Source organism: Takifugu rubripes, chromosome 9 (genome assembly GCF_901000725.2).
Source record: "Takifugu rubripes chromosome 9, fTakRub1.2, whole genome shotgun sequence".
Lineage (NCBI taxonomy): Eukaryota > Metazoa > Chordata > Actinopteri > Tetraodontiformes > Tetraodontidae > Takifugu > Takifugu rubripes.
This window is the reverse complement of record NC_042293.1, coordinates 9,047,424-9,061,631: the sequence shown is the minus strand read 5'-3', so window position 1 is coordinate 9,061,631 and position 14,208 is coordinate 9,047,424. Positions and strand designations below refer to the sequence as shown.

The 14,208-nt window shown below is 42.3% G+C and overlaps 1 protein-coding gene across 1 annotated transcript; it reads right to left on the bottom strand.

Annotated features, from left to right (window-relative positions):
* Positions 1-26: 26 nt before the first annotated feature.
* Positions 27-10,948, bottom strand: LOC105416914 (uncharacterized). Its single transcript, XM_011607247.2, has 3 exons — positions 10,799-10,948; positions 602-4,098; positions 27-407 (listed from the first exon to the last, which is right to left on the bottom strand). Exons 2-3 carry the CDS (start codon positions 4,075-4,077, stop codon positions 332-334), a joined length of 3,552 nt encoding a protein of 1,183 aa, XP_011605549.2. The 5' UTR covers positions 4,078-4,098; positions 10,799-10,948; the 3' UTR covers positions 27-331.
* Between the last annotated feature and the right edge of the window lie 3,260 nt (positions 10,949-14,208).

Genomic DNA, 14,208 nt, shown 5'->3' with positions numbered 1-14,208 from the left:
TAAACTGCAGCCTCTTTCAACTGAAGTAAATGTTCAACAATATTTTTATGTTTTTATTGTAGAAAATATGCACAGGATAACATTCAGCTTGGTATAAAAAGTATAGTTATAAAAAATATATATATACATAACTTTAAGTACACATACCAAACTGACTCCACGAGAGGAGGAAATGTAAACTGGAAAAAGTCACACTGCTTATTTTTGCGACATTTTGAAATGCAATTAAGAAGGTGCGTCGATCTTCGTTAACCCTGACGTTCACATTCAACATGTTACATTCATAAAATGAATCTGTCGCTTTAATGCTGTTCCAGATGTGTCTGACATTTCAACCGGACGAGTGTCCAAGAAGGTCACTGTTGATTGCTTTTGTAGTTTCCAAAACGTCTCCGAGTGGGCCGCACCTGCAACACAGGAGAATAATACAAATTAAAAATTATATATATTTTTTTTTTACCTTTTCCAGAGCCAATCCCCACCATTCCATACAGAGCACATTTATATTATATTCTTTATCTTTTGTTTTTATTGGCATGGTCCAATAAACTGGTGCATAATGAAAATTGTCTTTCATTGAAGTGTGAATGGCGTAAATTACCTGGACTGATGCTGTTGGTTCCTGCGCTTGGAGACATTTTTGTGTCTCAGGCTGGATTTCAGCAGCTTCAACCTCATCTTCGTCACCGGAGAATCCTTCATCTTCTTTTTAGCCGCGGCTGATAAAACAGGCTTCTGTGTGTTTTTTGTCGATTGTTTCAGTGGGGTTACTGGAAAACTCTTCCTCCAAATTTCGAAAATCCTGTGTTTGGCTGATTGTTCCTGAACTGGAAGAGGGTCTTCTAAGTGCCTCTTCAAAGAACGGAGGGGCACAGAGATAACATCTGGAGGCTTTGAAATTGCACACACACTGCCATCAGGTGAAAAGCGTCTTTCTCTTTGGCCAGTATTTACAGGCGCCTGTTGTACTGATCCGTACAGCATCAGCTGTGCATCTTTCTGGTTCTTTAATTGTTTCCTCCGAGCTGGATCCACTGCAACCTCTGCCTCAGCGGGGAGGTTGGATAAGCTTGACTTTATAAGGGAAACAGCGCGTCTCCCCGACTTACATTCATTTTCACTGTTGCCAGTGGTGCAGTTGTGCCGGGGTTCAGTTGTACAGACTCGAGTTTGTTCTTCAGTTTCCACAGATGAGTCTGATGATACACCAGAGAATTTGTTCTCTTCACCTTCCGATATGGGGCTGGATACCTCGACGTCACTGTCAAGACCAGCGGAGCTAACTGACTGGATGCTCACTGAATCAGCAATGGTGTTGATGTCCATTTCAGGGTCCAAAGAAACATCAGCATCGGTGCTGCAGGGATTGTCTTCTTTGTTTTCTATTAAAATGATCACTTCACAATTACATTTTTCTGAACTTTTCATTGTTTCAGTGTCGGAATCATGACTGGTGTCATCTTTAGTTAGGTCGATGACGGCTTCGACCGATTGCTTAGAGCCGCACTGACATTTTTGTAAAGGCAGGTTTGATTCGACTATGTTTCCCACCAGCCTCGAAAGGCAACAAACCTCTTCTATCGGAGAGTCTGGGGTGTCGTCTGTCTCATTGAATAGATCACTGATGTCAGGACTTTCTCTCGCCACGGAAGTACAGGCGTCTTCCACTGGCTCATGATCCCATTCCTGATTCTCAATGCTTGCAACGTCACTGTGGTGCTCTGGACTTTCTGTCTGCTCATAGATCAATTTAGCTTCTTCTGGAGGCAAAACCTGGATTTCAAATGAGAGGAAGGGGTCATCTGAATCACTAGCTTGTGTGTTGTCAGGAGAAGGAGCCTGAATCGGACTAGATTCAACAGAGCAGGGCTGCGTCTCCACGTCAGATGCCGCCAGTTTGGGCTTTGCCTGTGTCCCCACATCATATTCCATCACTTTGGGTTTCACCTTCCTCCCCACATCACATTCTACCAGTTTGGGTTTCACCTTCCTCCCCGCATTACATTCCATCACTTTGGGTTTCAGCGGCCTCCACACATGAAATTTTATCAGTTTGGGTTTCACCTGCCTCCCCACATGAGACGTTGCTTGCTTGGGTTCCACCTGCGTTTTCACATCAGATTCTACCGGTTTGGGTTCAGTCTGTGGCAAGTCTTCCTCAGAAGCTTCACTGAACTTTTGACCAGGGGCACCACTGGCTGTGGCGAGGAGATCCACCTGGCTGTTGAGGCCAGTGCCCCTCAGACATGATGGAAGATCAAACTCTTTATGGATATCATCCAGCTGGAGGTTATTGTTCAACCAGCAGGATCTGTAGGGCGTTTCTGAATACAGGTCATTATCTTTGAGGATGTGATAGTGTTCATGTTGGTTTTCAAAGCCTGGCTTGAACTGTGTTACTACAAAGTCTGTCTTTTTATGTTTTTGCAAGAACATTTGACACTCTGCAACAAAACATAACAAATCATCAATTGCTGGCCGCGTTCTGAAATTGTCTAAAAAAAGTTGCTGCACTTTAAAAAAACAATCAACTGGCCAATCACGAGACCTTTTTTGAGCATCTTCTTCAACCTGTATTAATTGCTGTAGCTCTTTAATTGTCCAGGAGACTGTCAGACCTGAGGAAATCTCTGAAATGGAGCTCTTCGGATCATCTGAAGACTCACAACTTTGGCTTCTGGACACAGACGGTGGAGACTTTTGTGCATCACTCTGGTCCTCGAACATCTTATCCACAGGTCTGGAGTTGAATTCTTGTGTACATGCTGCTTTATCTACGACTTCTGCGGGGGAATTACAAGAAGTGGTGGCTCCTGATTTATCACTGACAGCTTCAACAGCTTGCTGCTCGCTGAAGACCTGACAGCTTTGAGACAGCGGCTGCACAACGGCGATGGCTCTTGAATTTGTGCAGCCAGGAGGCGTGCTGAGAGAGCAGGTGTCTTCCGTGGCTGATGGAAGAGTGTCCAGAGCGGAAGAGTGTGGCGATGAATTGTTTTGATCAACCACGAGCAAGTTGAGTCGAACATAAGAGCCATTCTCTGATGAAAGTGCCATGTTCTGCTTCAGTGTAATGACAGGGATGGATTCAGTTAATGATTGTACAGGAATATACATTGAAGGTTGACCTGCATTCGAGGTGTTTGTTTCCATGGGCTGGTTCATTTTTGACTGCACTCCTCTGTACAGTGAGGTATTGTTAGTTGGAGAACAGTTGACTTGATTTATTGGATAGGAACTTCTTCGATCCTCTGTCATTCCTAAAAGGATCTTCTCCCTGTCATGCTGCTTGATGGCTTCTTTTGAATGGGACGTGGTGTATGGTGGGGGTGGGTGCTGTTGAGTTCTCTGACCCTGGTGAGAAACCGGCACGCCCTGTTGGCTTTGCCTGATCTCACAATGGCCATCTCTTCTGTGCTTCTGCAATTTCTTGATGTAGCTTTGGATTCTTTGGGAATAATAAATTTGTTGCCAGTTTTCATTTCCCCTGTTACAGCGACTGTAAACATTTTGATTGTTGTGTGTAAGGGAAGACCTATTGTGGCACGTGTCAACCCTCTGTTGCTGAGAAAGCGAGGTAGTTGTTGGTGCACCAGACATCAGAGCTGTCATGCTTGTGTCACCAGTACGTAAAATGTTCACGTCACGGTTGTGCATCGTAACATTGCTTGAGTGGTATTGTGTCGGTGTCTGCTGTACCACACCGTGGGGGTTCAGGTGCACTGGCCCACTTTGCTGCAAGGAGTCAGCATTTGGTTTTTGTACATAAGAATGAGGCGGACGGGAATTTATGAATTGAGAATCCGGGTAAACATTGCTTTCATTGATGACTTGAAGTCCATTAGGGTTTTGCACCAAAGAACTTTGCTGACTGCTATTTTGCAACTGGTAATAATTACAACTGCTAGTATTTTCAGCAGCTGGCAAGAGAGAAACAGCTCCCGTGTAATGAAAGGTAACTGGCGGTCTGCCTCCATTAACGTAGGTCCGAGGAGATTCCATGCCCATGGTGTCTTCAGTGATTTCTTCTTGAAGTAATCTTGTCAAAAGTGGATTTGAATTCCATCCAGACATCATTTGGAAGTGGTGAATAAGGTCCTGAAACAGAAATTGCCATGAAATCTGAACTCTCAAAAAAGACTTGAAAACATCCAATAACCAAAACTCTGACATTGAAGTTAAACAATTAACTTTCCAGCATTTACATACACATCGCAATATTAAACAGCATTACACCAGATGTTTCAAAATACGACTAATTCATTTTGTATCCTGATAGGGCATAAAAGTTCAATAGCATGATGTCAGTGAAAAAATGCATTTTAAATACTTCACACATATTATGCATCATATTCAAATATCAAACATCAAATATCAGCAGCAAATGAAATCTTGAAACACATTAATAACATTCAAAGTAGCAAATCCCAAGCATTTATGTATGTCTCAAAGGCAAATCTGATATAGCCCAGCAGCAGTCCCAATAGCATCTGTCTCTCCAAAGGAAATACAGCTGGACTACAGCGCCCAGAAACCACTAGGCAAACTAGGAAGTAGAAATCCTTGCTACAAGCTGGTCAAACAATCAAACATTCCAAAGCATGGGAAAATGCAATCTGAACAAACATTTAAAGCTTCAGAAAGACAGTCAAACACCAAATCCATATCCATTAACAACATCACAATATCAATATTTAAGTTTGGGAGCATGGAGACAATGACAGTTCTACAAGTATACCAAACAAACCCAAGACTTATCCAGAACTTATCATTAGCTTTACCAAGTAGACCCAACAGCACAGCAGTAGCCTACATGACAGCAGATGACAAAGCCACCAGAAAAGTAAGAAACCCAATAAAACTCACCAAGCAGCCGGACACCGGGTAAGAATGTTGACAGGTCGCTTATACAACTGAAATCTCCCGCTTCCTTTTCAACAAGTCAGAAGCAGTAATATGGGCACAAAGTGCAGACACTACTTAAAGTGACAGCGCTCATTAAACTGGCCTACCTACCAGGTACGTCTTGGTTTTTTAGTCAATGAAACCATTTTATCCCTTAGAGAGAAATAATTAAAGAGAAATTAAAGAGAAGAATTAAAGAAATAATTAAGGAAAATTAAAGATGAAATAGGAGAATTCCACAAAACACAAGAGATACCACAATATCTGTTTTTTTAATATTAAGCATGTTGTGGTTTCTCAAGAATGTGTATTGATCCCCAGCAGGCCTTGACCTCTGAAAATCTTAACTTCTTTTTCAGCCATCCTGGTACCATCTCAAACATGTTCCATATGTGTCCTGTCACCAGTGTCTTCTCGTGCTTGTGATGGAATGCCTTGTTATTCCCCAAGGGGGGAATTGCTGTGAAGGAGTCCTGGGGCCCACAGGCTCCCGAGTCTTCTTGTAATGGACTGGACTCTATACCATTTGGTTGGCTATATTGTGTTATGAGGTCATCAGAAAGGAATGTGTTAACTTGACCATATAAAAGGGGCTACCGGAGTAAGCACTTTGGAGATCTTCACCATCAAGACCACGAGAACTCCCACAGACAAGCTGCAGTGTCCGATTGATGCCTGACTGTTCTCTCCAATAAACATCTCTTCAAACCAAGTTGTTGTCTGTGAAGATTCCTGCCTCATCAACACATCTTGCCTACCATCAGAAGAAATTCACCACAGTATCTATTCTCTGCAGGCCTTTACCTCTGTAAGGCCTCAACTTGTTTTACAGCCAGCCTGGCGCCATATTAGGATATGTTCCACATATGTCCTGTGATGTTTGCATTTCTTTAAGCTCGTGATGGATGTCTTGTTTTTCCTGTAAGAGGAGCTGCTAAGCAGGGATGCTTGGGCCCAGATTGTTCTTCACATGAGAATGTATACCATGAGGCTACTTCCATTTTTGGTAATAACTGGACTCAATGCCATTTGGTTTGCTATTGTGTTATGAGGTCATCAGAGAAGAATGTGTTTACTTGACTGTAAAGGAAGGGGTTATCGAGGTAAGCACTTCAGAGATCTTCATCATTTGGACCACGGAACCTCCCTCGGACAGACTGCAGAGTCCAATAGATACCCGATTGCTCTCTCCAATAAACATCTCTTATAATCAAGTCAGTGTATAGTATATACCGACACTGTATATGAAGATTCCTTCCTCATCAACACCTCTCGGGCACCACCAGAAGAAATATAATATGTAGTATCTGAGGCTATGTATCTATTCTCTGCAACTCTGTAAGAATTCAACTTGTATTTCAGCTATGTATCCATTCTGTGAAGGTCGTAGAAATCTGTAAGGCCTTGACTTGTTTTCCAGACAATCTGGCGCTATCTCACAGGTGTTTCATGTCTGAGACTTTATGTTTTACAGGGTCATGTTGGATGCCTTCCTCCTTCCTTCTCCTTCCTCCTATTTAGTAATAATTGGACTCTATATCATTTGGTGGGTTAGACTGTGTTATGAAGCCATCAGAGAAGAATGTGTTTACTCGGATGTATAAAAGAGCGCTACTGGAATAAGTCTGGAGGAGATCTTCACCATCAGGACCACGAGAACTCCCACGGACAAGCTGCAGCATCCGTTTGATGCCTGACTTTTCTCTGCAATAAACATCTCTTCAAACCAAGTTGGTGTCTGAGAAGATTCCTTCCTCATCAACAAATCTCGGTTACCATCAGAAGAAATTCACCATAACTACAATGTATTTTTGACCTTCAATAAATTCTTATTGATCCTTTTAATCTTCAATAACTTATGGTACTCTGTGTCTTTTTTTTTTGGCACCAACACGCAGACAGGTACCTTCTGAACAGGAGGTCTATTTTGCTAAGCTAAGGCTAAGACATTCTGCCAACATTATAAATGGAATAACCTCGGAAAATGTTGATCATGGGCCAAGGAAGAGATGATTAAATGTTGTCACACATAGGTCACACATAGGTTATGTTGGCTTAACTTCTCATGATTCTATATGTAATTTTAAACACTCATCTGCCTTAATCACAAGGTCTACTTACTAGATCAAAAGGTAAATATTAAAACCACACATTTTGCCTCTGACGCCTTATGCCTTTTACCCTTTTTCACTACACACTCTGCTGTCCAGTTTTATGATGGGTGTTTAACACCTTCAGCCTGACTTCCTCCTGGATTACAACTGTCTAAACAACAATCATGTCAAGGAAGGGTACACTTGCTAATGATTATACCATCTCTAACTTCTAAAGTACTTCTAACAGAAAACAGAAACACATGCAAAAAACACAAAGAACACATGGTAACAAGGTAAACATAATTCTCTTCAGGACTCAGTGCATTTTTTAAACTCAAAGATGAGGAAACTTCCACATCATGACGATTAAAGTTGATTATTTAGGATGAATATACGAGGAGTCATAAGCTAAAACTTTATTAAAACACACACACACACACACACAGGGCTTGAACTGTTGTCCGGTTAAGGCTGAGGCTGACGCTCCCCGTCATCATTGAATGACACTGATAGACAGTACATGACTCAAATACTTGTGCACATCATGCACCGTCAACATAGGTGGACACTCTTCGCTTATCACTGAGACAGGTGAGTGCACATGGATACATCAACCACATTGTTGTCAGATTAAAACTTACTTGAAACATAAATCACATGCTATTAAGCTAATGTAGTATCTGGAGCCCGTGCCTCTTGTAATGCAAATTGAGTGCAAAAGAAAGGAAAAGAAATGGAAATTAGGAAGGTTGTGATGGAGATTGGGTGAGCAAATGAGCCTGTTTCGCACCTCATGCATTCACGGGAAACATCGCCCCCCTGGTGTTCAAAGGAGACCTGCGTCGAACAACTGGAGAGGGGGATGTTCTCAGTCATTCAACTTCTGGCGCCAGCAAGAACACATGCTGTGCAGGCACCGAACACATGCTGTGAAGACGTCCCGTGTCTACGCCTTGGAGGCCTTCAGCTATACAAGATCAGAACTGTGCATAGGCAGAGATCTCTCTGCATGCTGGCATAGGTAATAAGAATTAAGAAAAGTGTAACATAGTTCAGTAATCAGACAGAGAGGAAAAGCCACTACACTAGTGTTGTGGTTTTTACTCTATGTCTAATTACTTTAACAAACTTACACTTTTCTTAAGTTAGAATACCTATGCCAGTGCCAATGGGTTGATGTAGAGTTACCGCAACAAAGTCGAATGACGAGTCAGGGTCAGCTGGTTCACGGTCCAATGATGGTTTATTGATGATTCACAATTCACCATGCATGAGAAGTAGCCCGGGCTAAGTCTGAAAACTAGCAAGAAATCTCCATTTACCTGGATTATTGTAAATATACATCCTCTTTGTATATTCCAAATTCTATTCTATTCTACTCTTATTTTTCTCTGCGTGCTCTTGCTGTTGTTGCACTGTAAATGTCCAGGTGTGGGACAATAAAGGACCTGAATCTGAATCTAAACATCTCTTATAACCAAGTCAGTGTATACAAAGATTCCTTCCTCATCAACAACTCTTGACCAACACCTGAAGAAATATACCACAACAATGCTGCAACCACAACAATGCTGCAACAGCCACCAGTTCAACAGAATTTCCCTAGACTAGGATTTGCTGGGTTTCAAAGTAAAGGTTGTGAGAAGAATTGTTGTTATCACTATTATCGTTTAGATGCTGTGATGTGTAGATTTAAAGTGTTTGAGGAATGCTGTTGAGAAAAAGTAATGTGTGAATGTTTAAATAAGTGCTGGAGCTGTTTACATAACCAGCACTTAGAGGTATCCTGTTCGTTAAGACAAGGAGGTCGTAAAGATGGGAAAAGTAGATAGGAGACAAGAAGTCGTGAGGTCCTGTTTGACATCAATCTTGTTTGCACCAATCAAAGAGGCGAGCAAGCAGCAGACGAGCGGAGCAGACAGGAAGCCTGAACTGCTCTTCTCTCCATTGCAAGGCCACCTGTTTTTTGCGCGGTTGATCTGAGTCTAGTGACGGACAGCACAGGTGACTAAAACTTCACCCTCACAAGGTAGAAAAGGTAAAAGTGAATGTTTAAAAGTGGTGCCCTGCCTTGGGACTTTTTCTGAAAGTTTTAGTTGCCAAAACAGTCAATGTGTTTGAAAAGGAAGAGGATTTCTGCTAGTACTGTATACACAGGAAGGTTGTGTGTAGAAAAATGTACCTTCATGGGGAAAAAAGAATTACTAATAAGAACAAAATAACTCTAAATATCTAAAAACATTGGTCAGCAAAAACAGCTAAATATTAATCCCTGTGACAAAAGCTGTCACTGACTGGGGTTCCTCTCCCCTGAGTCACTCCTGCTTTTCAAACAACTGGCAACCTTACATAAAACCTGGGGTCGGCGTCATTCTGTCACTGATAACTCAGAAGTAATATCAAGCACCATTGCTCTGCCTGGGGCTTTCTTCTTCATGCTTTACCAGCTCTTTACCTGTCCTCCTTTTACTCATTTCTGCAGTGAATTTATCATTTCCTGCCTGGAGGAGACTGACATGGAACTTTCCTCGTCTTCATTATCAAAAATGGTCTGAGTCCAAAATGAGCACAAGATCTTAGAGGAGTCAAGTCCAAAAGGTTATTCACGAAAACAAAAATGAAATAACAGAGAGGAAAAATGAGCAGTCCTAAGTACTAAAACTTTACGCTTGTGTCTGTCTTTTATACCTTAAATTCTGGAGGACCATCCTTCACGCCCCATTTTGCTTATATAACTCTACTTCCTTTGTTTTTATTGGGGATTACTTTAACATAATTTTATCATAAACTCTTTCTATTGGTGTCTGGAATGGTGGTATCCTCCCCTTTGTCTCTTCTTACACCAGTGATTCATTTTTATTGGTGTCCGGTTACATCTCTTTGTTTTTCATCCTTGGGTCAGTGTCGTTGTAGATATTCTCCCCCGAACACCCTCTGATCTGCATGTGGCATTTTAGTGTCTTCTCATGCACATCATCCATCAAGACAGTTGTTTCCCAATATATAAACAACTCGGCCTCAAGTGATTGCAACCAGATTTCCCCAGAAACGGAGGCACCTTTCAGGACATGCTTTCACATTTTCAGGTCCCCTTAAGTATGATATTTTACATCCTTCACATACCAATAAGCTATTTAAACATTACTAAACCTTTCTTGAGCTAAGGAAAAATACAGATCTCAGCCCTCAAAAGAGCATCGTCCAGGCGCGTGGTGTAAACACTGAACATGCTAAAAAAAAAAAGAGAGAGAGAAGAAGAAGAAGCTGCAGAGAGAAGCTGCAGGCCGGATGTGTGCGCAAAATGCTCTCAAGATTTTGGTTTGTCAACAATCATCTGGTACCCCCCCACCCCCACACACACACACACACACACAGACACAGACAGACACACACGCACGCACGCACACACACACGAGTAAGCAGATTCAGCTCTGCCAATGTAATCACATTATTTACCATTTTCCCTTAAAGCATAAAACCACAACTGTAAAATTCTAACGGGGTTAAACAATAAATGTAAATTATCAAACATGAAACGAAGTGGCATATCGTTCTTACAGGTCACTAGATAAATCACAGAAAAACGACTAAAAACAGCGCTATTGGAGACTATACGGAAGCAGATGCTGCCAAAAGGTTTTTTAGATCCAACTTGAATAAAACGAGAGCAGCAGTAAAAACAGGGCAATAAATTTAAAAGGTTTGGTTTTTTGTTATCGTTCATTCCCTCCTAAAATTTAACCGTGCCGAAACCAGAATTCCAAGTTTAAATTGTTTCTAACAGCGAACTGACTTACTTTTAAATCACGCTCGACCTCCAGCGATCACCTCCGAGAAAAACTGGAGCGTTCCTACAAGGTTAGTAATCCGCATCAGATCATCGTGAGGGGGAAACATTGGGCTCACGCCGACTTCGATCACACGGTTAACGGTGAGACAACTTTTTTGGCCCCGTTTGAAAACGTCATCACTTGACGTCACATAGAGGGAGGAGTCTCCTGTCCTCATCCGAGCAGCTTGAGGCGGACACACGGAGGCGCTGTTTCACGATCAGCAGCTCCCACCCCCGCTGGGAAGACTGGATACTCATTTATTTCTTTTTAAACAGAAAACTGTCTCTGCTGCCCCCATCAATGAAGAGAATTTTCTGTGTTTTTTGCATATGTTTCTGTTTTATGTTAGAATTAGTTTAATTGTTAGGGATAATATAATCATTCGCAAGTGTAATAAAGTTCAGAATCAGATCAGATGTATTGCCATTGTTCATGTAGTACACAGTATTACACAAGCTAGGAATTTGTCTTGGTGTGACGCTGCAACATTCAACATAGAGAAGACAACACTAGAATAAGATAAATAAAATAAGACATATGTATAAATAGTAAGAAATAGTGCAGGTCAATGCAAAGTTAAGCAGTCAGTTGACCCTTCCTTGACATGACTGTTGTTTAGATAAGTGTAATCAGTGGAAACAGTCAGGCTGAAACTGTTAAACGACCCATCTTAAAACTAGGCAGCATAGTTTAGTGGTGTTGATAAGTTTGTCTGCAAGAAGAATATGAACTTTGAGCTGGCTATCTGGGAAACAGTTAAAAACAACAGAGAACAAGGAATACATTTTGAAATTGGCATTTTTCTCCTTAGAGCCTTCATTCAGAGAACACGCGGATCGGCAGTGACACACTCGAGAATATTGCGATACAACACCAGCAATGCATGTGTGCATACACTGCTGTTCATGTCTCTCTCAATGTCTGTCTTTTACAAAGACTTGTTCTTTGTATGAACAAATTGGAAGACCTTTTAAGTCTTTTGGAGACTGAAGAGAATTGTCTTTATCTTGTTACTATGTGTTCTACCATATGTTCCTGTACTTTAGAAGTTAGGTATGGTAGAATCTTTAGCAAGTGTAATAAAAATCAAAGACATTCCTTTGACAGGATTGTTGTTTAGATCTCAGGAGTCAGGCTGGAGGTGTGAAACACCCATTGTTAAACGGGACAGTATTGTGGTGTTGATAAGCGTATTTGCATGAAGAATGTGAACTTTGATCTGGCCATCTGGGAAGACAATGGAGAAGAAGGACTGTACCAACATCAAGTGGGACTGGAAGAAGAGGACAAGGTCATCCAAGCGGAAGGACTAGATTGGACTGTATGAGCATTGATTATTTGCATCTGTGTTTCTATAAAAGACTGGGCCAAGGGATAGTTAGGTTGTCAGACTTCATGCCCTGGCAATGGACTCTGTTATTGTAGGGTAATGAACTGGCCCGGAGCTCTGTAATATTTAAGATTAAGATTAAGATTAAGATTAAGATGGACTTTATTCATCCCCGTGGGGAAATTGAGTTATAGTAGCACAGTATGCAGAGTAAAGAGACAGAAAAAAAATAAATACAGATAAGATTAGAATGTTATAAGCATATATACATACAGCATATATTATAAGCATATATATAATATATACATAATATAATATATACATATTATAAGCATTATAAGCATATATACATAAATATAGAATAAATTAGAAATAAAATTACAGCATAAACATTACACAATTATTGTTGAGTTGGTTTGAGTGAATTATAGAGTTTAATGGCGGACGGCAGGAATGACTTCCTGTACCGTTCCTTAGAGCAGCAAGGCTGCAGGAGTCTGTTGCTGAAGCTGCTCCTCAGTTTGTCCACTGTGTTATGGAGGGGGTGGGAAGGACTGTCCATGATTGTCCGCAGTTTCAACACCATCCTGTCCCTCACCACCTCGTCCAAGTTATCAAGTCTACAGCCAACAACAGACCCTGCCTTTTTGATGAGTTTGTTGAGTCTGTTGGCATCCTTTGCTTTAATGCCTGCACCCCAGCACACTGCAGCAAAGAAGATGGTGCTAGCCATGACAGACTGGTAGAACATGTGGAGCATCCTGCTGCAAACACTGAAGGACCTGAGTCTCCTGAGGAAATAGAGTCTGCTCATGGCCTTCTTGTAAACAGCATCGGTGTTTGTGGACCACTCCAGTTTATTGTCCAGCTGAACGCCCAGGAACCTGTAAGATGGGACTAGTTCCACTTCTTTCCCACTGATGCAGACTGGGGAGGGTGGGGACTTGCTTTTTCTGAAATCCACCACCATCTCCTTCGTCTTGGTCACGTTGAGCTGCAGAAGGTTCTCCCTGCTCCACCTGACAAAACTCTCCACAAGGTCCCTGTATTCATCCTCCTGTCCATTTTCCACACACCCGACTATGACTGTGTCATCCGAGTACTTCTGGAGATGACATGTCTCAGAGTGGTACTGGAAGTCGGCTGTGTAGGTGGTGAACAGGAATGGGGAGAGCACAGTTCCTTGAGGAGCTCCTGTGTTGCTCATCAGGGGGTCGGACACACAGCTCTGCAGTCTCACAAACTGTGGCCGACCTGTCAGGTAGTCCTCGATCCAAGAAACAAGGGGAGCATCCATCTGCATCTTCTCCAACTTCGCCCTCAGCAGTCTTGGCTGGATGGTATTGAAGGCAGAAGAGAAGTCGAAGAACATGACCCGCACTGTGGTGTTTAGTCTGTCCAAGGAGGAGTAAGCCCTCTGCAGCAGGTATATCACTGCGTCATCAACCCCCACCTTGGGCTGATAGGCAAACTGCAGAGGGTCCTGAAAGGGGCTCACCAGAGGTCTGAGGTGTGACAGCACCAGCCGCTCCATGACCTTCATAATGTGGGAGGTCAGTGCTATTGGCCTGTAGTCACTCGGTGCCACAGGATGGGTCTTCTTTGGCACCGGGACCAGGCAGGATGTCTTCCAAAGCACTGGGATCCTCTGAAGATGAAGGCTCTGGTTGAACAGGTGCTGCAGTATTCCACACAGCTGCCTGGAGCAGTTCCTCAGCACTCGTGGGCTGATGCCGTCTGGTCCGGCAGCCTTCCTCTGGTTGAGCCTCTCCAGCTCTCTCCTCACCTGGCCAGATGTGAAGGATAGTCCTGTCGGGGGGATGGGTGACATGCTGGGATCCATGTAGGGTGTATCTTGAATTGGTTCTATGGCTAAATACATTTTGAAATTGGCATTTTTCTTCTTGAAGTCTTCATTCAAAGAACACACGGATTAGCAGTGACACACGAGAGGTATTGCGATCCAACAAGACAAGTCTTACTACATGGTTAGGTATAAATCTGGTTCTTATCAGATGATTTAATCTTACATTGGTCAAGAACC

Coding starts and splice junctions, on each gene's coding strand:
- LOC105416914 (XM_011607247.2), bottom strand. CDS start 4,077: ATGATGTCTGGATGGAATTCAAATCCACTTTTGACAAGATTACTTCAA. Junction 408..601: donor AACCAACAGCATCAGTCCAG/GTAATTTACGCC, acceptor CCTGTGTTGCAG/GTGCGGCCCACTCGGAGACG.